This window comes from Micromys minutus, assembly GCF_963924665.1.
Source record: "Micromys minutus genome assembly, chromosome: 3".
Lineage (NCBI taxonomy): Eukaryota > Metazoa > Chordata > Mammalia > Rodentia > Muridae > Micromys > Micromys minutus.
Genome location: NC_137972.1, coordinates 73,384,786 through 73,409,586, shown reverse-complemented (window position 1 = coordinate 73,409,586; position 24,801 = coordinate 73,384,786). Strand labels below are relative to the sequence as shown.

The following is a 24,801-nucleotide window of genomic DNA, read 5'->3' as shown; positions in this document are numbered from 1 at the left end:
CTTCCCCTAGATGTATAATTTGTATAAAAATCTTAAATGGGAAACAAAAATGTTTAAGAGGGATGGCAACAGCTATTGGCTGTCTTCTTCTGGGCTGGAGCCTGAGCTTAAGGCTGTATGCTGACCCACTGCTGATGTGTGAGAGAGGCCCTTCCACCTATGGAACCAGCACACCTTGACCTTTGGGATCCTAGTCAAGGACAAGGGCTATTTATTTAAAGTTAAAGATTTAAATAACTTATTTGCTCTAACCCATTCATTTGACAGTGTGGGTGTGTGGGGGTGCAGAGAGAACAGTAAGGGGTTCAGAGAGAGATATGGCATGAGGCCAGTTAAGCAGTCCTTCCCAGAACACTTCTCTCTGCAGTTCTTGATGCAAGGTGCGAAACCCTGCAATGCAATGTTAGCCCTTCCTGCTACCTGTATCTCACCACTCCCAAGGTAGCTGCAAGGGAAACTTAGCACCCCCAGAATTCCTCCCTTCTTTCTCAGCACAGCTAACTTGTTACATAGTGTTCCCTGATAAGGAACAAGACACCTGTAGCAGACTGGCTTTTATTCATATGATAGCAATTATGCTCCACAGTTATATGGCAAGAGGGTGCACCTTTGTATACTGTGTCTACTCTTCAATAGACATGGCCAAGTTTCCACTAAGACTATGGCAGGACTATCTGCCTTGCCCCTTGCACCTTCTTTGAGGTGGGCTTTGCTTTCAAGTCTTCTTGTGCATGCTCAGCTGCCTTGTCTGGTTGGAAGCACTCGTGGCTTTGTAAGGTCTGGTTGCATTTCATACCAAGCTGGGTCATGTCACCTAACCCAGATCCAGAAGTTGTGGGCTGGTGTTTGGCGGTCTCTTCATGTCTAGTTATTAGTCTGGTCTTGATTTATTTCTCCCCTCACCACACATAAGAACTGAGATGCCGCAGACATTTCTCAGTCCCTCCAGCATCCTCATCTCTCTGACATACCACAGCTCTGACAACATAGAGGGCAGTGGGATCAGAAAGTCATGACAAAGGCTAAGTTAGGAAACCCGGAGAACTCTGTGTCCCAAAGTGTTATCAGCACAGTGGGCATTTGGGCCTCCCGTGATGAATGGCCCATGGTTATTTTAGTAGGTGCAAATAATAATGCCTTGAATGTCTCATGTCAACTGCATTGTCATGTTTCCGTCACATAATAGGAAATGCTTTTTTAAAATGAGCATTATGTGGATTCTCAGAGACAAAAAATAACCGAAGACGTCCTGTATGGTCTTTGCTTTGTCATTTGAGTATTCATTTATTATTTTAGAAATTTCCTGTTTGTAACTGAGATGCCTACCTATCTGCTGATCATTCTGTCCTTCCTCTTTATGTGTTGGAGAGAACAGTTGTTTCTTTTTTGGGTATCCTTTTCCTTTTTCCCCTCTTGCAATGCAAAAAATAACAAAAGTATCTCTTGGGAGACCCTGCTCTGTAAAACATTGCCTTGCAGAGAACAGCAAGTTTTTATGCACATAGAATACTGCTTCTTGGATTTAACGTACAGATGATGCCCTGGTGTTTTGTAATTCTAATATTTGGGAGGATGTGGAGGGAAGACTATGAGTTTGAGTTTAACCTGGCTACACTGCCAAACTGTCTTGTAAACAAAAACAAACAAACCTTTATACGAGCATATAGTTATGTCTGACAAGTTACTTCTGTAGTCATCTTTTTCAAAATTTCAATTTAAAAATATTACTTCTCTGTCTGTCTGTCTTCCTCCCTCCTTTCCTCCCCCTCCCTCCCTCCCTCCCTCTCCCTCCCTCTTTCCCTCCCTCCCTCCCTCCCTCCCTCCCTCCCTCCCCCCCCCCTCTCTCTCTCTCTCTGTGTGTGTGTGTGTGTGTGTGTGTGTGTGTATGTATGTATGCCAGGTCACTCATGTGGAGGTCTAGTTGAGTCTTTCCCTTCACCATGGGTTCACATGTTCAAATTCAGATTATAAGGCTTGTGAAACAAGTGCCTTTAAAGTTCCTATACCTGTTAAGTCACCCCACCAGCCCAACATTTCAATAATTTTACCTCCACAGTTTTCTTTCTTTGTACTGTCACTCTAAAACAGCTATTCCTACTTCAACTATTGAAAAATAGAAGACTCCCAAGTTGTGTTAAGAAATGCTCACTGTCTCCTGAGGCCTACTTTGTATTTTATTTTGGAGAACATAGTCATGTTAATACCTTGAAAACCCTGTAAGAAAATTCCCCTTGGTGAAGCTTCCCATTGTAGATAGCTTGATATGGTGGCAAAACAACATACTGGGGGGAGGAAGGGTTACTGTGTGATTTGGGCAGTGAACCCCCTCTGTGTCTTTCTGTCTTGTTACGAAGTGGGGTCCATGATCAATGTCCAAGTAAGAAACTGTTAATTATTTTCTAATTTTTCTGTTTGGCAAGTATAGATATTTAAAATGAAAATTATTTAATTCAGGTAAATTAACTGGAACCAGTAAAAGTCACTGTTTGATTTTGTCAAAACAGAGACCTTATTACTATTGTTTTTTTATATAAGTGAATGATGGGCATGTTCAAGACTATTTACTGACTCTAAGATGAGCTGTGACATTTCACATTACAGATGGTAGCCTTTGTTCACAGGAGCTAGGCTCACACAATGGCGATCTTTACATTGCCTTTTCTCTACATCTGTGTTCTGAGGCTCTCTGGAGTTTGACTTCTCCTTTGCCACAGCAATACACCCACAGGTTTTACCCAACCCTCGGATAACTTCAAAGATGGGGTAAATGGAGCCTCGAAGATGAATATGCTTTCAGAGGAGCCAGCCTCCCTTGAGGATACGCTGCCTAACTCATTGTTTTTTATTGGCAAAGCAACTATAAAAAGAAACCATCAGATGTGAGGCAGGGAGAGTGAACTTTCACAGAAAGGAAGACATAAGTCCAACAGTAACCAGTCCCAGCCATGTGTGCATCCGTTATAATAAAACTAACGATGCTAGCAAGTGACAAAGCACAGGGATCCTGTCGTGGGCCCCCAGCACAGAGTTAGTTGTGAACCCTATACCCAGCTTTTGTTTGCATGCTGTGGATCTTCCTGCTGAAATGATAATCGGTTTACCCACCCAGTCATCCTCCAGCCTCTGTTGTTAATGAAATGAAAAAAAAATGTATATATATAAAGAATAGGTGAATATAAATTATCCATTTTGCGCTGTTTCAAAGAGATCATTTTCTTAATGGATACAGTGCATTTCAGGGTGATTGGAAGGACCCTTTTGTAGAATATTCTAAACTTAAGTTTGCAGAGGTTGAGAATGAGATTTCATGCTCCCGTTTAGATCTGCCACACAGTCATGTCTCGGTCCCAGATGGTGTCTTAAAGTGATTCTGACAACCTGCTGGTTTATTAGTGGCTTTGAGGCAGTGAACAATCCGAGCTGGAATATTTCTCTGGACAAATTGCAGCCCACATCGTTGATCTGTTTTTACAGCCAGGCTTGACACATCCACCGTTCCTTCCTGTTCGCCCACTTCCTCAGCCTCTGAGATTTACAGCTTTTCAAAGGACAGCACTCTTTCCTGCCCCTTGCATTTAAGTTAAAAGCTGACCAGTCTGTAATATAAAACATGGAATTATGGTAATGAGGAAGAGGTTAAAAGCTATCACGGCAAGTCAGAGTTGGGCCGGTTTGGCTGACTGATATGGTGAAATTATGTGCTGAATTAAAACATTAAAATGTTGTGGGATTAATGGAAAAAAGACAAGAACAGGAGGTCAGACAGAATGCCAAGTCAGCACTTTAACTGCCTCTGGTGAGAAAGGGAAGCTTTAGTAAGTGTCTGTTGCCAGGGGGGAAAAATAAAGTAATTTAGTCTCTTGTTTCCTTCAGGTAAGTAGAAGTTTAGAATTCTCAACCTCAGATCCAGAAAATCCATTTAGTTTGGTTGTTTGCTATGGGGGGCGGGGGGGGGGGAGAGAATGAAGACCGTGAAACAGTTAACCAAAGAGAAAGCTTTTATCACTTAGGATTTGGGGTGTGTAGTTTTTCTTACCCACTGGCGATGACTTGTTTGGCCATTCATTTTATTCACCAATACTGACACCTTTTGAGTGTCAGGCAGGCTTCAAAGCAGTGATGGTTCATTTCCAAATAATGGAGGTGAATCTCCTGCCCTTTAGTGCTAAATTTTGAGCAGCTGCAGTTGGCTTCCCATTGATATGAAAGACTGTGGATCCCAGAGACCATACACATGAACTTGGTCATCTGACAGAAGAGGAGAAAGTTCTGGACTCAGGGTGACATATACAGAGATTTGTAAAGAGGAGTCCAGAGAAGGCAGGGGTGACAGTGCAGGGGACCCGGTGTCTTGTCACACTAGCAGGATGAGTTCAAATCCAATAACCCAGGAAGAGGGCAGAAGCTTGGCACACATACTTAGCCAAGTGAGCACAACAATGAGCTCCTTTGCTGTGAAGAAACTTGATAGGAGATAAGGCTGATGATGGCTCTGGATGAAGTTGGTGGGCAGAACAGGGCACGTGGCCATGGGATCCCCTGTCAAATGGATGGATACAGCAGTTTCTCTCTAGGTGTGCACACACAAGTGCCCTTTCTGCCTTTACTGCCACAGATGAACCTTAGAATGGTACCAGTATTCCTGTCACCTCAGTTTGCTAGGATCTGAGGAGATTGAGCATTTTCTGAAATCCCATGGATCCCAGGGGTTGAGTACCCCAGTTCCCCACAGATGGTCATAAACCTTGCACAAAGAGTGAGACTCCGTACCTTGTGGACAGCAGTACTTCCTTAATGCTCATTAATCGGGTTTCTTATAAGGAAGGTCTGAGTGGTTGCACTTCATATGATTTCTTACAGCAGAACAATTTTATAATAGTGTTTCTTTATTTAATTTTATTAATAAACAGCTTCATAAGGTGTAGTGAGATTTAAAAAAATATTTTAAACTTCTTAGGTTAATGTCTCTGATGTCTTCCTTGATGAATTTGTATTACCTTGAAGCAATCCTGGCAATTAAAAGTACTTTTGTTGGTGTAATTTACCACAGCTAAAGCAATAGCATTTCTCTACTCCAAGACTGACAAATAGAATCCAGGAGTCAAAGCCCAGTTTTTGAGTTAATAGTTTTATTACTAAGCAATCTTACATATGCAATATATATTACATATATTAGTTATATTGTATAGATATATTAGTTACACTGTAGATTTTATGTTATAAGAAGATAGTTGTATAGTTTCAGTAGAAACAATGACCCACAAACCTACAAATTATCACACAAAGAGTGTTCTTCATGACAGTGTATCCTGGGTTCTGCCCATAAAAGATTGACAGATTAACCCCAGGACCTTCCCATAAGCGGCAGAGAGGTTAATCTTGTATCCTCCTTAGAGCTGGTACAGGTCAATCCTGAATCTTCCTGTAACAGGTAGCAGGGGAAAAGAAAACACAGAGAACCTTAGAAAATACCAGAAGCTTTCGTTGAACCTCAGTAGGGAAGAAAACCTAATCAAAATGATTGTTTATGTTCTGTGAGACAAATGCAAACTATATTTGTATTATAAATTATCTCTAATATAAATATTTGTGAATTTAGTACATCTAAAATAACCAATAACCCCTTCTACAGTTGGATTCACTTTATATAAATAGCAAGTAAAAACCTATACATGTTTAATTTTAACTTTAATATGTGAGTTGTGGCCCTGTATTTAAAACCATGAGTAGACTGGTAATTTACTTCTTGGTTGAGGGAGACCACAGTTGTGCTAATGCATTACACTGGAGGAATTTTGGTTTTGTACCTGTGTGGCCCCAAATTGCCATTGCTTTCCTTAGAGTATAAGATTACCTATCTCTAGCTATCTGCTAACACACAAAGTCCCTTGAAAAGTTAATACAGAAATCTGCTTTAGCTTATTGTGAGACAAGGGGGGTGCTTCTATTCTTTCCAAAAGTCTTGAATATTCATCATATTCATAATTGTACACAGTCTCTGAGAATTGCACAAAACAATTAAATCTCAGCACTTCTATAGCTCGCCCACTTTCCCCCAGTGCACTCCTGGCTTCTCCACCCACCTGCCTTCTCAAACTCAGACTGTGGAGTCCAGGCAAAGCCAGAGTTTTCCAGTGTGGAAGCAAACACAGCTAAGTGCCCCTCCCCCGCCCCCTTTGGAGGGTTCGCTTCTGTTTTTCAATGTGTTTTCAGTGTTCAGCAGCTCTACACCATTGGCTCTTAGGCAGCAGAAAACCTGCAATTTCTAGCAGATGGGCACAGCCCTTCCTGGCAGTGAGGCAGAGATGGGATCAATCAACAACACTTCATGCTCCATTCGTCCACAAGGAACTCACCTGGGGAAGCCTGCCTATTAGGAAACGCCTTAAACGTGTTTCTGTGACTAAACATTTGCCAGTTGGCTTTTGTCAATTGGTGAAAAAAATGGCTTTTGCATTCCCTCTTCCCCCACATATGGTTGTCTTGACTTTTCTCTTTCTGTGTGTGAACGCAGATCCTTTACTTAGGGCAGGGAAGACGCAGGGAAAACAGAATCCTGATGCTTTCCTCCACTTCATGATCCACTTGCCAATAGCTCTTGGTGGCACTGTCGTTTTATGAGCTTCATTTGGCAAAGACCTAACAACTTTTTTTTTGTTCCTTATCATACCTCATACCGAGTTCTTGCTCTTTTTTTCCTCATTTTCTTTAATGAAAGCAAGTCCTTAATTTAGAGCCCATTAGGCTGAGATACTATCCTGAGACAAGGGAGCTCTGGCAACCTTCCCCGATCAATAACCTGTGTCCAGAGTGAAGTTTGGGGCTGAGGAAATATGCATGAATTGGGGGCTGTGGAAGTTCACTATGGCCCTGAATTAATCTCAGCTTTCTGCATCTCCTGAAATGTTGTCTAGGTGTAAAGTAGATATCTCAGCGCTCCCGCTAAAGCAAGACAACTGCTTGGAGCTGCCTCTGGAGAGCTGCCAGGGGGCTCTCCTCATGTTGATCACCCTGACGCCCTGCACTGGAGTCTCCATCTCGGATCTCTGTGTCTGCCCTTTAGAGGACCCCAGTGAAAGACAGCAGATTTCCCAGCGATACGTGAGTGCATTAAACGTCATCACGCTAACCCTTCCCCTGTCTCTGTCCAGCCACTTGGAGTTTTACCTTGAAACTAAGTTTATGCAGTGGAATTAAAAAGTAGCAAGAGAGATCACTGTTGCAAGTTGAATTCCCTGTCTCATAAAACCAGACAACAGACCTAGGGGTCGATGTATTACCAAGATGGCGAAAGGAAACTTGGAGTGTGCCCTGCTATTTCAGAAACAGAACAGACAAAACAACAACAGCAGCAAAAATCAGTTTTTGGACATTGTTGTAGGATATTGGGATTCTCTCGACTAGCCTGTCTGTGGGTATGGGTGGAAATTTAAACAGAAAGAAGTTTGTTAGAGGAAATGTTGGAAGTAACTTGAAATGCGTGTTTTATATAGAAGAATTTAGTAGGGTGAGGGGGACCCTGTGTCTAGATAAAGTATGGGATACGTGGGAAGGACTTTATTTTGTACCTCCTTGATGGTGACATCAGTGTATGATTGTCTTTTAATACCGCCATGGTGGAATGGCGTGTTCAGCCTTTATTTGTCGACTTGTTTCTTGTACTATGGCCTTCTGGGTGTCTTTATCCGCATCCCTTTTCTTAGTGTGTTTCTGATCCTCTTGATAAATCAACACATGATCATTATTTCTATCCCCGGAAGAAAGCAGAGGTCGAGAAATGAACCAAGATAAATGTTTATTGAATGGCCTCCTTGTTCTCAGGATAGTGTTTACTGCTTCCAGAAGGCTTCATTGTGCAGGTACATTGGTAAACTGAATAGTTCTTCATCTTCATGAGGGAAAATTCTAGACCTATACCTTATACAAGCACAGGGTCTGTCTGCTGATGTGTTATAGTCAGATGGAGTGTAGGCAGGATTCACTGTCATTATCTTCTCTGAGCACTTTATTTAGGAGAATGAAATATGAACACAAATATTTTGCAAGAGGACAAGGTTTGGAACTCGTATTTTCTTTTCCAATAGGTGTGATAATTGGTACTTGCTTATCTCTGATACACGGTTGTTTGTTTGTTTTTAATTTGGATGCTGTAGAGATGTCCAAACAACTGCTGTGTCTGCTTCAGAATCTCAAGTAAATGTACTTTATCTATGAATCACGCTAATTAAACACTAAAGAGAATGTCACTACAGGGTGGGACCAGAAGCCCATTTCCTCATTTAGGGACTGGAACAGGTTGATTCACATATCTGAAGCCTGTCTCTTTCTGTCCCCGATTTCTTTCTCTTTGTAGCCAGCATTTACGATGGGATGAGGGGTGGTCCTATGGTATCCATAAAGTTTATAAAATAACAAAATCAGCTTGATACTGCCTTTAAAAGTGATTTAAAAGTTGCATTTATGAGAAAAGGCAGTGGAGCATGAATGTAACTCCACCCACACACTCTCCCTATGGGATACCTATGCTAGCACCAGGGGGCAATGGTAAAAGCAGATTGTGAGTGTTTCTAATTTGTTTATTTTGAGGCTGCAGTTAATTAATTCTCAGTTAATTTTCTTCTAATCTGGCTGCGATCCATGCCTAATGGCCCCTGGTGCCTGACTTAAGACAGCTTCCCAACTCTTCTAAGGTTTTTTTTTTTTTTTTTTGAGTGAGGAGTAGATAAATCTGAAGCACACGTCTGGGGAAACTTCAAGGCAAATGCTTGCTTGTGTTTAAACTTCCTTTGTCTTCACAGGCCTTACAGAACTCTCTGAAAGATGTGAAAGATGTTGGGCTTCTACAGGTGAAAGTTCTGAAGGCCGCAGACCTCCTGGCAGCAGATTTCTCTGGTAAAGAACAATAAGGGCTTCCCTTCACTTCCGTTTTTTGTTGCTTGTCTTGCTTCAAAGTGAGCTTCAGGCAAAACAAGACTTCTAATAAGTAGAAATAACTATCATGTCCGGTTGAATACATGGGAGGAAAAGTACGCATCTTCTCACAATGTGCACTTTGCACAAATTAAACCCTGTTCAAATAATCTTACTCCGATGTATTCATGTAGTAGTTCATTTGAGATTCCAAACAATAAGGGATCAATAGCCTCCCTGTTTGAGCTTTGGTACGTGTATCTGTCTGTATCGTACTTTGCTACCACCCCTCTCGTGGCTCTCGCCCCTTCACAGCCCCCCCTGGGCTCACTTTGCTGGTGAGCAATGCTGTTTCCTTGCCAACAGGCAGTGCTGAGTACTGGTTGGTCTGAGCATCACTGTGTTTGTGACCAGAGTTAAGGACTTGGGATTGCTCTTCACTTTTTGTTATGCATTAGGAACAATTGGACTTTCAGAAGGAGTGGACTTTCTTTGTACCTCAGTGGGGCTCTTCAGCAAGTATGGTATTCTAGACATGGTGAAGTCCAACCAATCACTTCCCACCCATGACCACATCACATCAATGCCAGGTGAATGGCTGGTGGTGTTTAATCTCCTGGACTTGAGAGGTAGCCTGAATTTCTTGAGGTGGGTGCTGGAAACAGAACTGGGTTCTCTTGGAGAGCAGAAAATATTCAACTTCTGAGCCATCTGTCTAGCTCTGCATGGGGTTTTAATAAGCAGAAAACTCACAAGACCAGATTTGAAGAAGCTTAAACTTGACAAGAATTTCAAATTTTTAAGCACATTCTATGTCAACAGTTTTGGAAACTGGGAACTTAATTTTAAAAAGTTTATATCCTGCTGCAGACAATGAAAAGAATACATTGAACTTATAAAAAGGATTTATCCCCACCCCATTCCAGTGATTAGGTTTAAAGATAAGTTTTTCTGACCTACTAAAAAATCACAATTTTAAGTCTTAAAGATGAAACACTCAAAATAATGCATTTTTTAACAGGTGTACTTGTGTGGAATGTGTATTTGCATGTATGTGGGTGCATTTCTGTGTGTGGGTACATGTGTGTGCCTGCATCTCCCTACCCTGAGAGACTGTGTGTGTGTGTGTGTGTGTGTGTGTGTGTGTGTATGTGTGTGTATGTGTGTATGTGTGTGTGTATGTATGTGTATGTGTGTGTGTGTGTGTGTGTGTTTATTGTTTGAGGCTGACTTGGGATATTATCCTTAACTGCTAGCCACCTCAGATACTGAGGCAGGATCCTTTGTTGAGCTTCAAGTTCACTATTTTGGCAAGTCTGGCTGCCCAGCTTACACTAGGGACTCCCGGGCTCTTCCTCCCTCATGTTAAGATTGCACACCAGTTTTTACATGGTTTCTAGGTATCCAAACTCTCATCCTCACACATGTGCAGCAGTTCTTCATTCACTGAGCCATTTTCTCAACCCTCAAATGAATACTTTTAATATCCACTAATATTATTTGAAATGTGAATGGTCTTATGAAATAAGAAACTCTTATTCGTGGCTTGAGAAAACACTGTTTTATTTGTGCCTTTTTGAGTATTCCTTTTATTCAAGAATTATTTTAGATTAGTAACCACTGATGGGTTTCATTACAGTATTACTATGCATGCCATTGGGTCATGTGTGCCATTGACAGTACTTAACATGTGCCTTTGGTGTTCTTGATTTTGCCATAAATGAAACATACTTTGTCTAATCAAGACATTTTCTAAAATGGATTATTTTTGCTTCTAAGCGGTCAGATTCAAGTCTAAGTCCATATTTGTCATTGTCTTAGGAAATGTGTTAAGTCTAAGAACTCACTCATGCATTTGAGCATATTGTTTATAAAACTTCTTTCTGCATTTATAGATTCTGATCCCCAGCAACATGAAAAATACATCCATGATTTTGTTGTTTGTGAGGTCTTGCTTAGGTGATGTCAAATCTGAAAACAGTGTATGGGAACTATTCCCTCTCCTGTTATTTGATGCTTATCAAAAGGATGAATTTCTGGTGGATAAGTCTTTCAGGCTATTAAACATTTTTCAAACAGCACTTTGGCTAGTTAGATAAATAGGGATATAAGCCTAATATGAGTCTTTGTAAATACCTGGAGTAATGTGAAATTATAAAATGTTAATTAGTAAGGAGATGCTATTTCACTTTAAAAAAAATTTCAAAGTAGTTAGTAGATCATTTTGGAATGGTGATGGAATCACACAGGATGAAGAGAGCAGGAATACTGAGAGTTGTGACTAAACACTCATGTTTTCTTTCTGTGTATTATTGATGAGCAAATTATAAACTATCCAAAATTGAGACAAAGTCACTTGTCATTACATAAATGTGTGCTTAGACCACATGACTTTTTGCTTTCAGAATTAATGAATAGTCTGTTTCTTATGCTGCTGGGATTTACACTCACTGCACTGCTTTTAGGGGACAAAGGGGACCTAACCCATAGCTATAATGTAACTTTGTGTTGGTTTTCAAACAAAACCCAAAAGCTTGTAGCAGAGGCTGCCCTCTTCCTCCCAAGCTATGAGCTGTGAGCACCTCCCTCTATTCTTGGTAGAGCGTAAGTGTTCTATGTGAACAAAATGGATTCCAGTTATAGTGGAGGGTACAGTCAATATTTAAAAGAGGCCAGCAACAAAGACATACAGTGGAAACTCAAGTATTATTGTCATTATAACTATTATCATAAGTTACCATCTCCGCCCATATAGAATAGAACAGCAAAGCAATGGCATCTCTTCATCATGGGTCAGATGATTCACTCAAAGTCAACAGTACTAAGAGAAATGGAGAAAGAGGCAACTACTTATACTTTACATCCAATAGTAGCCAGTCAAACTTAACTTTATTGTGGCTGATCAGAGGTGAATTTTTGTGTACAAATTCAACTACTAGCTGAGAAGCTGCTGATAAGTAGTAGGTGCTGAGGGAGAGGGAGAGGGAAAGCCCCACTGCTGATACCTATTTGGCAACATAGCCAAGTATCAATGCAGATAAGAGAAGACTCAAAGGTGGAGAGCTAAAAGTCAAGGTCAAGAGGGTGAGTGTGGGCAACATTGGAATGATGAATATGATCAAATATATAATGTGATATTCTCAGATAGTTAGTAAAATATTTAAATACCATGCATATTGATTCTGTTTGCTAGTAACATTGCCTGAAGAATGAAGGTGTTCATTTTAATCTCAGGGTGAAGGGGACCTTTCTTTCCTTCTCACGGGTTTTCTGTCTATCTGTCCATCTGTCTAACTTAATGATTGCTTATTACTTAAAAAGAATGCTATGAATCTGGGAGACACTTGGAATTTGTTTCCTCTGATTCAGAAGTCTGGATGAAGCGGAAGCCGAGGTGGTTCACAGAGCTCCCTTAGCTGTGTTTGCAGTGAGTAGGGACCCCTGGACCATGGAAGGAGCACGGAAACACAGCAGAGTCTGTAGGCAGTTCTCTAGGTTCACCGCTACCCTCCTCTTTGTGAGTAATACTGGAAATTTGGGTCACTAAAATCTCTTGTTATCAAATTAAAATACTTGGAGCTTGCTATGAATGGTTATGTAGTTATAGCTAATTAAAATAAAGATATTAGTTTTCAGAATATTGAGATCAAAACATAAGCAGTGAAGTGGATGTCTCATAGACCATTTTCTTACATAAGGAGCGAAATCAGTGGATAGGTTCTCAGATGTCACAGGAGGGATCAGTAACCATGGGTATATCATCAACATACCGTCATTGTCACCTAAAGGTATGGACATACACCTTTTGATCACTGCATTCTCAAAGGAATTTTAAATTTTATTCATTGTCTATGTATGTGTCCAGGGGTGTAACTGTGTGCACGGCTGCTCACGAGAGAAAGAGCACCGCACATGCTGTGGTGTGACCAGAGCTCAGTTTTTAGTTGTCATTTCTTTCCTTTTCCCACATGAATTCTCGGGATAAAACTTGGATCATCAGGTTGGAGCAGCAAGCTGTCTTACCCACCGAGCTATCTGTCTATCCCTGTTAATGCATTCGTTTGTAAACTCTTAACAGAGAGGGTGATTAATGTTGTTCATTAGTAATGAATTTAAATTTCCATGTATCTTGGTTTCGCTTTATTCATTTATTTTTTGAGGTGTTGAACTTTCTTTGTACATACTTGAAGACAGCTGGGAATGGAGCTTGGGGCCTAATTTGCATGAAGCTCTGGGCTCAGTCTTCAGCACTGCAGACACCAGCTGTGGAGGGGCAAGCCCGTAATCCCAGCCCTGGGCAGGGGAGGGCTACGGGACTAGAAGCTCCATGCTGCTCTTCACTAGACAGACAGTTCAAGGCAAACACGGGTTACAGGAGATCTGTATCAGAGAGAAAAGATTTAAATACAAGTGTACTTGAAACACATGCATGATGGAGCACACCTAAAAATGTCCATCCTCGGAAGACTGAAAAGAAGAGAACAGAAAATCGCAAATTTGAAGGCAGCTTGGATTACACAAGAGAGACCATGTGTTAAAACTGTGAGGTAGTAGTCTGTCTTAGATCCCGCCTCTTAAAAAAAAATAAGTGAAAGCTGTTTTTAACCTTTTGAGGTTGTGCTAACATTACCTCCAGATGTCTATAAGCAGCTATTCTAATACGGAGCCTGTTGGATAGTTTTATAATCTCATATAACAAATTTTGTGAGCCTAAGGAAGCCTAGCGCTTTAGAGCATTGGGCTATGTAGACTGCTGTCCTTACTTGTCTAGCAACAAGACCACAGCCTTGAGTCCTGAAACAAATAATGCACTGCATTTTCTACTCCAGATGAACAGAGCTAGGTGTAATGTTTGATAAGGCAATTTACTCAGCTTTGTAGAGGAAAAATATAAACCTATAAACTAATGACTTAAAAGAGAGTGGTAGAGAGGCTCCCCTGCCCCCCACCGTCTTTATTCCTGGACAGAGCTGAAATCATGGCGGTCCCTGTCTTATAGCTATAATAGAAGACCCAACAGAGACTGGTGTGGTAGGTTCTCACCTGTATGGGGCATATCAAATGCTGGAAAACGGTTAAGGGATCATGCAAAATGCATCTCATAGACTTTGCAAGTAATAAAGTGTGGAGTATGAAGAATTTTCCAGCCGGAACAATATCAACTAATGGGACTACCCAGAGCTTCCTGGGACTAAACCACCAACCAAAGGGTATGCAGAAAGGGAGCCAGGACTCCAGATACATATGTAACAGAGGATGGCCTTATCTGACATCAATGGGAGGAGAGGGAGGCTTGATGCCCAGCATAGGAGGATGTTAGAGCCATGAGGCAGGAGTAGTGAGTGGGTGGAGGATCACCGTCATAGAGGCAAAGGGGAGGGGGGAAAGTGGGGATGGGATGGGGGAGTCATGAAGGGGTAACTCTGAAGGGGATATCATTTCAGTGTAAATGAATAAAATGATTGATTAAAAAAAAAGAATACTTCTCTTACATTTGCCAGAGGTCAGTGCTGGACAGTAGAGAGCAAGCAGTCTTGCATGCTCAACCCAGGTGCTCAGTATGATTGCGGGGTGGTGTAACCTGAGGAGTCAATTCAACAAATCAGTCTAGAAACCATCACAGGTCGCCTTTGCATAGCACACAGGCATGGATTCAACATTTAGTCCTGGCTCCTCTCTCCTACACATCTACCTTTCTGTTGATTAAAGATTCTCTTCATGAATTTAATTATTCTCCTTGTTTTTTTTTTTTTTTTTTTTTTTTTTTAAGTTCCCCAGATGAGATATTGTCATCTCTCTATGTCTTACCCTTTGTGCTCCCACCTTGTGAATGGCGAATGGCACTGGGTTGACCCGTGAATCGTATTCTAATATAGGAGACAGGAACTTGAAGGCATCTCTTTGCCAGAGTGATCATTCTGTTCCTAGAGGAGAATGGAGCAATGCTGTGTAGTTGGGTGATGTCGCACAGACCTTACTGTGCTGTGCTTGCCCTCTTTCTGCTGTATGACCCTGTCCTTGTGCTGAGCTGCACATCTGTGGGTCTACAGGAGGCAATGGAGGACCCAGAGCTGGAGTTACTGTTTTTACCCAGTGTTGGCACACACTTGCCCTTCAGCAACCTCGCAGAGCACTTTACTTTATTCTCGAGAGATTTGAACATATTCTGTCATAAAAACCAGCCATAGGCCACAAAAGGTTCCCAACTATATCTGCCAAATTAAATAATGGCCAAGTGCATCTGTCAGAGGAATATAAAGGACAACATGTCCTTGAGCGAGTTGTTATGAGCTGGCCTTGTTTGATGACTAAGCGGGTTAGTAGCAGCGGCATGACTGAATGCAGCTCTAGGATTCAGAAATGGATTTAATTCCATGTGGCTTCTGCTTTCCCAGGTACATAGTTTGGCTTCCCCACAGGTGTCTGAAGTTCAACTCAAGCAGAGCAAAGTCAGCATGCTAGCCCTGTGGTGACTTAACACTTGACCACCCAATGTCTCCCCTAGGTGGACAGACCCCTAAGAACTTAAGATCTTCAGGTGCAGCGGGGTCTTTATGAGCACTCCTTCTCCTCCACAGCAGAATTCCAGATGTAGGGGACTGGGTGTGTCACCTATGTCAGAAAGGAGCCCGCTGAAACAGAGGGGCATCCAGTTTGCTGGTTTCTTGGTTAGGCCATTAGGAGGAGCTCTTGGCACATCCAACATGACCTACGCTCCCATTAAATTGTTGAGACACAGGCTTCCACTGGCCTAAACCATCTGCCTAAGCAAGCCCACACAATTCACTGATATATTTATTGACGATGACAGTCAATGCACGTGGGTTTTTTTCTCTTGATTTTTGTGGGTTTTGCTCCTCATTTAAGCCCACCCTCTTTATTAGGAATGGGATACATAAAGAATTCCAAGTGGTAGTTGGTTCTCACGCTTATTGGCCTTGGGTCCACTGTGAATTTTCACGTTCTTGTGAGTACTTTTAGGGTTAAATTAAAGTCTAAATGAACAAGCCCGCTATGTAATTTATATTTAGTTAATGATTTTTTCCCATACTTTATTACATTAATTTTATTAGTGTGTAGCTGACTGTGGGAAATGTCAAAAGCTGTCTTCTTAACCTATTGTTTACACCTTCCTTGATTTTAATTAATACTGGAATTATAAAAGTGTTCTAATCACTTTTAGCTTTTCAGTCACTTTCAGAAATGGGCAGTTGTCTTTCTAGAATCCTTTATTCTTTTTATTTCTGTTTCTATTAGCTGGTAAAAATGAAAAAAAAAAAAGTTCCACAGTAAGGAAGTTCTTTTACTAAACTTTTGGAAACCTGTGTTTCACACTTTGATAATCTGGGATAATCATTTTATCTACAAAACATGTTTGTTAGTTTAGCAAATTTTTATTATACATGAAAACACTTTCCCCATAGAAAATTGTTGACGAAAACACCACATTGAAACGTCACAGTACAAAGCCGAAATCTGCCAGTCATACATGGTATGACTTTTGAAGCATTTTTGTAAATCATAACAGTGCAGTTTTTATTTTGTTATGCTTATGTTTTTTTTAAATCCACTTGTATCAGAAGAGCACGCCTGTAGTTACTGTTCACTGGGAATTGTAACCACCATGCCCATTTTATGGTTTGTTTTCATTGCTTGTCTCTGGGATCTGTATCCATAGCAATACTCTTCCTCTTTAAGGATGCTCTATTTTCAGGGGGACAGCTATAGTTGGAGTTTCTAGAAGCTCCGTGGTAGTGATTGAATGCTTTTTATTTTCATGAGATCCTTCTGGACAGCTGAGCCCAAATCGAGGACTTTTGAAAAACACATTAAAAATTATACAAATCTGCCTTTGGCAGCCTGTCCGTTTTAACTGTCTGCCAAAGAATGTGGACTCCAGTTGAAATAAAGTGTGGGAGGATGTAGAAGATTTGGCAGTTGTAACTTAATGGTGCCACAAGTTCCAGCGAACTCTGCTCGTGAGTGGCATCCAGTGAGATAGTGTAAGTCACTTAGGTTTTAGAGACAGGATCTGAGTACATCCTAACTTATTTTAGTGGGTGCTTCTGTGTGAGCCCCTGTGATGTCCCAGTGATGTAGTGGGGATAGAGACAGGTTCCCATCCTCAGCAACAGCTGTTGGATTATCATTTTGCTGCTGAGGTCGGTGCAGAGCCTCACTGAAGAACAGCCAACAGTGCCCTACAGAAGGTGAGGTGTTACACTGAGGTGCAGAGCTGAGAAGGAGCTGGCAAGCAGAAAAAATAATTGGGCATTTCCCCCGTTCCAAGCCTGTGGAGGTCTGTTAAGGGTGGACAACATTAAGTGAGACCAGAAAATAGATCCCGTAGGGGAACTTTGCCAGCATGAGGCTACCAGAGGGATCACTTGGAAGTCAGAGAAAGAAAATGGGAAAATAAAGGAAAATTATAAATGTACAAGGTTGTACTCTGGCAGCTGTGGCCAGCAAGGCTTCTGCAGAGGTTCGAGGCAGTGGACACAGAGAAATGTAAGGGAAATGCAGAGGATGCTGGCATGTATTGGAACTTGGGTAGCATGGACATGAGATTGAAAGGAAAACTGACTCCCATCACAGTTCCTGGCTGTTGTATGTATGTTTTGGGATACTAAACTCCAAGGAACTTAACTGAACATCTTTTCAGAAAAATAAAGTCCTCCTCGTTTTTTTTGCTGTCCTCATGGTACTGATGTGGCCTTGGCTCGTTCTAGATCACTGTCACAGCAAAGCAAAATGACCTGTGCACTGCAGAGTTCTAAAGAAGTCTTTTTTTTTTTTCTTTTCTTGAGGGATCTGCAACCTAGTTGAAATGCAGGGTATATGTGAAAAGCCCAGTGAGGCTGGAGATCATTGTTTTCCTTGGATGTGCTGGGGCTGGAAATTTCAGACTGTTCATGTCAAAGATATCTGTCCAATCAATGAGCAGATATATTATATAGGAGGCATTATAAAACCTAAACTGGTGGCTATAGGAATTTGGGGGCCTCCCTGGAGATTGGAGGGGGCATCCCATGAACAGTTTATATTGGAATTAGACACAGAATGGTGAACAGTTGTCAGAGTATTGCAAGAACAGTTGTTCCCCGTGAAAAGTAGACATGAACCCTGTACCTCTTGGGTCTAGACAGGGAGAAAAACCTGGTGAGGAGCATGGTAGAAGAGAGACTCCACCTTGCTGGACAGTTGATGAAGAGAAGGTAAATCAGGACAAATTACAGGAGGCAATTGTTGGACACTAGAGATTTCAGAACTGGCAATTAAAATTTGTTTCAGTCATTGATAATAAGGTTTACAATAGAAATGAAGCAGGAAAACAAGCGTCTCCAGAAACACAGTCTGAAGGGTATGTGTTCCCTGCCCCTCAGTCCCAGCTCTTCCGATGTGTCACACCTGGCCCTGGAAATTATCCATCCTCAGAATCTTCTCTTCCTGCTTCACCCCTTGCTTTGAGCCATTCATATGTGGGCCCTTAGGCTGCTGGTTGGCTACAATGAAGCCCATGAAGATTATTGGTCCTGAAATTTAAAGCCAGACTTTCCATTTCCTGGTTGCTACCATATGCCTGTTCGCAGTCGTTCCTCTACACATGTGGACAGTTAATTCCAGGACTCCTTCAGCACTAGGATCTAAGGCTGCTCAACTCCCCTTATATAAAATGTGTAAATTTTATAAAACTATGCACACACATTCTCCCATATGCATTCGATAACTGATTTCTATCTCACTAATACATAAACCTGGGGCATGGGGTCAATGGCGACAGAACTATTGAAACAGGTGAAGCTCTCATAGGAATAATTATCATATTATTCCTGCTTGTTAAACCCACCAGGTAGGATATGCCAACTGTATGTGTGGGTGCATAAACACCTTCCTGATGAATTTGTCCACAACTCCTCAGGAAGGATCCACTTATTTCTCCTACAAAATATCTTCCTCTGGGGAGAGCCCTTGCAGGTAGAGGCTTGGGTGAGCTTTGTGTATCTGTGTCTCGGTGGTCAGTGTTAGGAATAGAGTAGGTGTTCAGGAAATAGTTTCCAAATGATGAATATCATTTTCAAAATAGCAATGTATGACATTGGGTGCCTACAGATAAAGTAAACTATCAAAATGCAAAATTTTCACTTGCTGTTTAAGGAACATAAGTGAAAATTAAATTTAAAATAAGAGCTGAGTGGCACCCCCTAGGAACCTGAGCCACTAACGTCATGTGTCGTGATGATAGGCATCTGCTTATACTAGAGGTAGTTTAGAGGCTTGACAGCAAATTTGGGTGTAGTAAAATGCTCTGAAACATGTCCAAATTTCAGTTGGCCTGTCATTATTCTTTTAGTATCAGTGGGAAGCATTTGGATGGTCAAATTTTATGACAGAACATTGTCGTCAATACAAACACTCATCATTTAAATTGTGGGGAATCTGGTTCTATAAAAGAAAGACAGTAACCTCTGAAGTGTCCACAAATGAGTCTATAAGCAATGGTCATGTCTTTGTTTCCTCTTCCCTCTGCTTGTTTATACCGTAATATTAATAAATGCAGCATTTTAATGAGCTTTGACTGAATTATCTTCTGAGAGTTGGTGCAGTACACTCCTCAGAGACACATAACTGAAGTTTCTAGGTTCTGGAGAGGAGCGTGCTCCTCATTAGCTAGGACAGCTAGACACAGGCCCGCTCAGGAGAGCCAGGCCCAGCTCGAGCCCACCTGTGCCTCTGCAGGAAGGCAGTGTCTCTGCCCTGCTGTGTACCAACTCAGGGGCTTTCATTAAAAGTGTCAGACGCTTTCCCCAGAGCCACCACTGATGGCTTGTCATGCTGCTGTCTCTAGAGGGGCAGTGTTGACACCTACTAATAGTCTGACAAACGGTTAAGTAGCTAGTAGCTGTTCCAGCCGAGGATGGGGAGGGGGTGTGCTGCTGTTCCTGAGCATGGCGGTGTCTTCCTCTTGCACTTTTCCCCTAGAAGACTTTGCCAGTGGAACAAGACCAGAAGTTAACAGGACTGGGGGCTGGTGGATTTCTGCATCCTTGCTATTTTGCCAGCACCTCCTATGTTTGGGATGCCTTGTGCCACATGCAAGAACAGGTTGAAGACACATTCATTCACAGCATTCTAAAAGCCAGAATTGGTGGGAGGAAGAGCCACAGTCAAGATGTAGGGACAAGAATGGCTTCTCTGGGTTTGAATCCTGGGACCTCAGGGGGTAATTCAGGCTTTTCTTTGGACAAAAGTCATGTTTGACTTGTGTGCAGTGGTTATAATGTTAACAATACCTATATCATCTATGGCTTGTGTGTAAAGGTTGATAATGTTATCACTACCTATGTCATCTACGGCTTTTGTGCTTTTGGTTGGTAGTATACATAGTTTATTGGCCTGGTTTTCTACATTTTGTTTTCAGGAATCATAAGACTATGATATTCTTTTTTTTTTTTTTTTTACATTTCTATGAAGGGGAGACAGGCCCTTCCCATTGTTCACTGATGAGCGCCCTGAAGCTTCCATTTGTACCCATGGTTCGTTCCACTGATGTAAGGGCAGTGGGATAATGGAATTGGCTTTTAAAAGTATTTAGTCATGAGTCAGTGCAATGGGAGTCTTCTGTTTACTACTAACCCTGACCCACACTTCTACAATTTATCCTTTTTTGCTGTTTTTAAGTTTTAATCTTACCCATGGGTAGGCTCTGAGACAAGTTAAACTCTGTATGATTATCCAGGTCCTTAGCACTCCTGGTTATTTATTTAAGGGTATTAGATGTAAGTTCAGCAACTTGAACATTGGCTAAGAGATCCAGAGGCCTGAGCATGCTTTGTGGTAGGCCCTGCCTACTTGTTAGGTAGATATCTATATTTAAGCCCTGCATGCCCTGCTAATGTCATATGGACATTCTGTAGTCTTTCATTCCCTGACAAATTAAATGTTAAGCCTCCATGCCAGGCCCAGTGAAAGGTAGTAGGTTTTTACTTGGAGACTGTCAAGCTGATTTTGGATCAGAGGTGTTCTTGCTTCCTATGTGTGTGCTTTGGGAAGATCGAGGGAGATGGGATGAAAGGTGAGAAGTGAGTTAACTTGTGTGTGTGTGCATATGTGTGTGCACCTGTTCCTGTATGATGTGCCTATCTATGTACAAGTACAAACACAAACATGCCACAGTGCTATATGAAGGTCATAAGACCATGTTAGGTGTCAGTCATCACCTTCCATATTGTTTTAAACTCTGTGGGTATGTGTCTCTGTTTGATGGTGTGTTGTCTGTGTGTGGGAGTGCGTGTCTGTGTGTCTGTTTGACTTTGTTTTGTGTTTCCCTGTGTGACTGTGTATTTTGTGTGTGTGTGTCTACATGTGTGTGCGCGTGTGTGTGTGTTCCTATGTCTCTGTGTATCTCTGTGTGTTGAGTATCCCTGTGTGATTGTGTATTGTGTGTGTGTGTGTGTGTGTGTGTGTTTCTCTGTGTCTGTGTGTATGTTTCTGTATATGTGTCCCTCTGTGACTGTGTGTTGTGTGTCTCTCTGTGTATTGTGTATATTGTATGCATGTGTGTCTATATATGTTTTGTCACTATATAGTATACAGCTGGCCCAGAACTTTCTGGGACTCCTCTTGCCTCCACATCCCATTTTGTCCATGTTTTGTGAGTTCTTGCTAATAGAACTCAGGTCCTCATGACTTACAACCCTGTGGGATGAAAATTCTAAGTGAAAAATAAGCTCTAACCTTACTTAACTAAATGGTATTTTGTGTGTTTCATAGCATCACAAACTTTAGCATACTCCGTCACCTATGAAAATGTAGGTTCAGGCCTACTTATTCACTTAGGGCAGAGGTTTAGTTCAGAAGAGCATTTCTCTCTATATTTTTTTTTTGTATATTCTCTCACAGCCTCATAGATGTTAATATTTTCATTGATTTCCAAGCATAGGAGAGTTATTATCTGTATTTACCTAAAGAAAGTTTAGAGATGTAAGAGTGTTTATTGCTCTTAGCTGGCATATAATCTCAGTGTCACAGAGCATGATGGTTTTCCTTTGCTTTGTCCATGGTGTCATAAATTACTTAGCGTATGTTCCATATGACATAGAAGATCCTAAATCCTTTCTTCTAGCTCTTTAAAAAGATTTTATACAATTTTATTAGCTATATGATACAAGGGGACACCAGCATCCAACCCTTTGGTCCAACCATAACCTTGTACATGTGCACACATATCTCCATCCACCCCTCCATTTTCTTTCTCTAGCATCTTGTATCAATCTTTTCGCCATGCTTCTGCCTGGTGTTTTGGGATTTGTTTTTATTTTTTACATCTCTGGGTATTTTCCTGTAAGTACATCTTTGCACAACCTGCTTGCCTGGTGACTGTGTGAGCCAGAAGATGGTATCAGATATCCTGGAACTAGAAATGGTTGTAAGCTGTTATGTGGGTGCTGTGAATTGAACCAGAGTCTTCTGCAAGAGTAGCTAATGCTCGGACCTGATAAGACAGCTTTTCAGTCCATCCCTACTTCTGGATTCTGTACTGCATATGAATGAGACCTTGCAGTATCTAGTTTTCTGTGAATTACATAACATATTGCCTGACAGGTTCATCCGTGTAACTGTGAATGACATAATTTAATTTTCTTTATGGTTCAGTCCTCTTTATGCCTGGGCATTATTCTGTCATCTATAAGTAACCCATTTGCTTCCTATGCTTGTCAGGTTATAGACACCTATGTTGTCTTCATCTTTGGCTATTGTAAGGAATGATGAGACAGACATTTCCTTTGGATATATACATGAAAGTGGAATTGCTGTCAGATGAAATATTTATGAATAACTGTTAGCAGAACCAGATTTTTCCATAATGGCTTTACTAAGTGATTGTTTCACTAACAGTGCCTAAGACTTCCTTTTCCTCAATTATTTCTGGTGTTATTCTTATCTTTGTTTCTGTTTTCTTGAAGTACTGGAAATCAAACACAGGGCCTAGCGTGTGGTAGGTGCTTTCCCACTGAATATATCTCCAGCCCAATTGTTGCCTGTTTAGTAATAGGCATTGTAACTGGGGATAGATAATCTATCATTGTGGCTTTGATTAGCACTTTCTTAAAGATAAATGATGCTGAATAAGTTTTTACATGCATGGCGCTTTTATGCCTTTTAAAGTTTTTCACCTGTTTTTAATTGGGTTATTTTATTTTGCTATTGAGTTCCTGTTAAAGACAAACAGGAAAGTAAGGACTAATCTACACAGACCTGGTGCCCCCTTCTGTGAGAATTGTGATCCTGGGACTTCAGAGCAACAATTCATCTTGCTCATCTGTGTGGATCCCAAAATAAGTCAAAGATTGAACACTCATGGCCTTTCCTACCTTCTTGAATTCTCAAATGTGGATTCAGCAATCCTGCGGAGAGTGTTTTCCCTTCCCTCTCTTCCTCTCCGTTTTCACCATTTTATTGTGAAAGTGCAGAGCTTTTGCTCAATTTGCTGTGTCCCTTTGGAGATACGTTTGCCATTGATGGCTGTCTGTGTTCTTTTTCCAGGGAAGAGTGATCCTTTCTGCCTATTGGAGTTAGGCAATGACCGACTTCAGACACATACCGTCTACAAAAACCTCAATCCTGAGTGGAACAAAGTTTTTACATTGTAAGTCTGTCATGCCCTGGGATCCTTGGAGCAGCTTTAACTTAGAGAGCAATTATCTCTGATGTGTGGGGGGCAGGCTAGGGGCTCTTGAGGGGAACTTTCCACCCAGTTTTATGTGCAAAGAGCAAATTTTATTGTTTTTTTTTCTTCCAAAAACCTTTTATCTTTTCATTTTATAGTATGGCTTAATAATAGAAGAGACCATTTGGAACTGTAAGGGACTGTGAGGAGACATTTATAAAGTAGATCTTTTAGTGACTAAATTAATCTGCAGATAGAAGGAAGCTTCTAGATGTCCAAACTAATCTATTTCTGGGTTAAGAAAAGTTACAAATGGAGTCCTGTCTTAAATTCTAAGCACTTAAATGTTATGACACTGTCTTAAATGCGAGGAGCTTTATAGTCTGCCAGAGTCTTTTGGAAAATACAGATTATATGCAACTCCTTAAAGACCCCCAAAGGCTCCTTATATTCCCTTCTATCAGAGGGGCTGGCTCTTTTGGACAGCCCTGTGTGCTTCATCAAACTTGGGCTTTTAGGAGCTGGGTATATGGTTTCCTCGTTTGTCTTAGATTTCAAGGTGTGTGACTGTGGCATGGAGGCCTCCATTGCTCTGGGGTGAGTTGATGCTGCATCACCCCACAAAACTGACCTCTTACTCTGTGCTTGTGAGTGAAAAGAGGCAAACTTGCTTCCAGTGTAATTGGTGGTATTCAAGGGAGGTCCTATAAAGCTCTAAGGGAAGTGGATCAGCTGGAGACACATCAGCTGAAGACACATTAAAAAAAAAGTAATTTTAAAGCTGTAGATTTTTTTGTACTTTATGTTTCAATTAAAGCAGGCTCTCTGCATACTTCAGTAAATAATGAATTTTATCACATTTTCTTAAAAATAGTTTTAAAATATTTATTTGCTGATGACTCATTTTTGTGTTTGTATATACCTGTGTGGGATTATGTGTATTACATTTGCATTCAGAAGACCACAGAAGCCAGAAAAGGATTTGGAATTTCTTAGAATTGGAGTTACAAGCAGTTGGGAGCTACCAGGTGCTGGGAACTGAACCTGGTCCTCTGCAAGAACACTAGGTCTTATGACCACTGAGCTGTCTCTGTAATGAACATTCATTCATTAGTTTTAAAGGTGATTGTTTTTAACAATTTTTTTTTTTGCTTTTCTCATTTCAGTGACTTTGCAATCCTGTTCCATTCTCCTCTGATTTCTCTCTTCTCTTTTCTTCTCTA

The 24,801-nt window shown here is 41.2% G+C and overlaps 1 protein-coding gene across 1 annotated transcript in view; it reads left to right on the top strand.

Moving 5' to 3' along the window:
• The window catches only part of MCTP2 (multiple C2 and transmembrane domain containing 2), a gene marked incomplete at both ends in the record, with an annotated part of 166,161 nt that overhangs the window by 47,369 nt on the left and 93,991 nt on the right, over nt 1–24,801 (top strand). Inside the window, 3 exons of the mRNA XM_080913856.1 lie at nt 6,915–7,101; nt 8,799–8,892; nt 23,455–23,557. Of these exons, the coding sequence (XP_080769982.1) occupies nt 6,915–7,101; nt 8,799–8,892; nt 23,455–23,557 (384 nt within the window). The remainder of the gene's footprint in view (nt 1–6,914; nt 7,102–8,798; nt 8,893–23,454; nt 23,558–24,801) is intronic.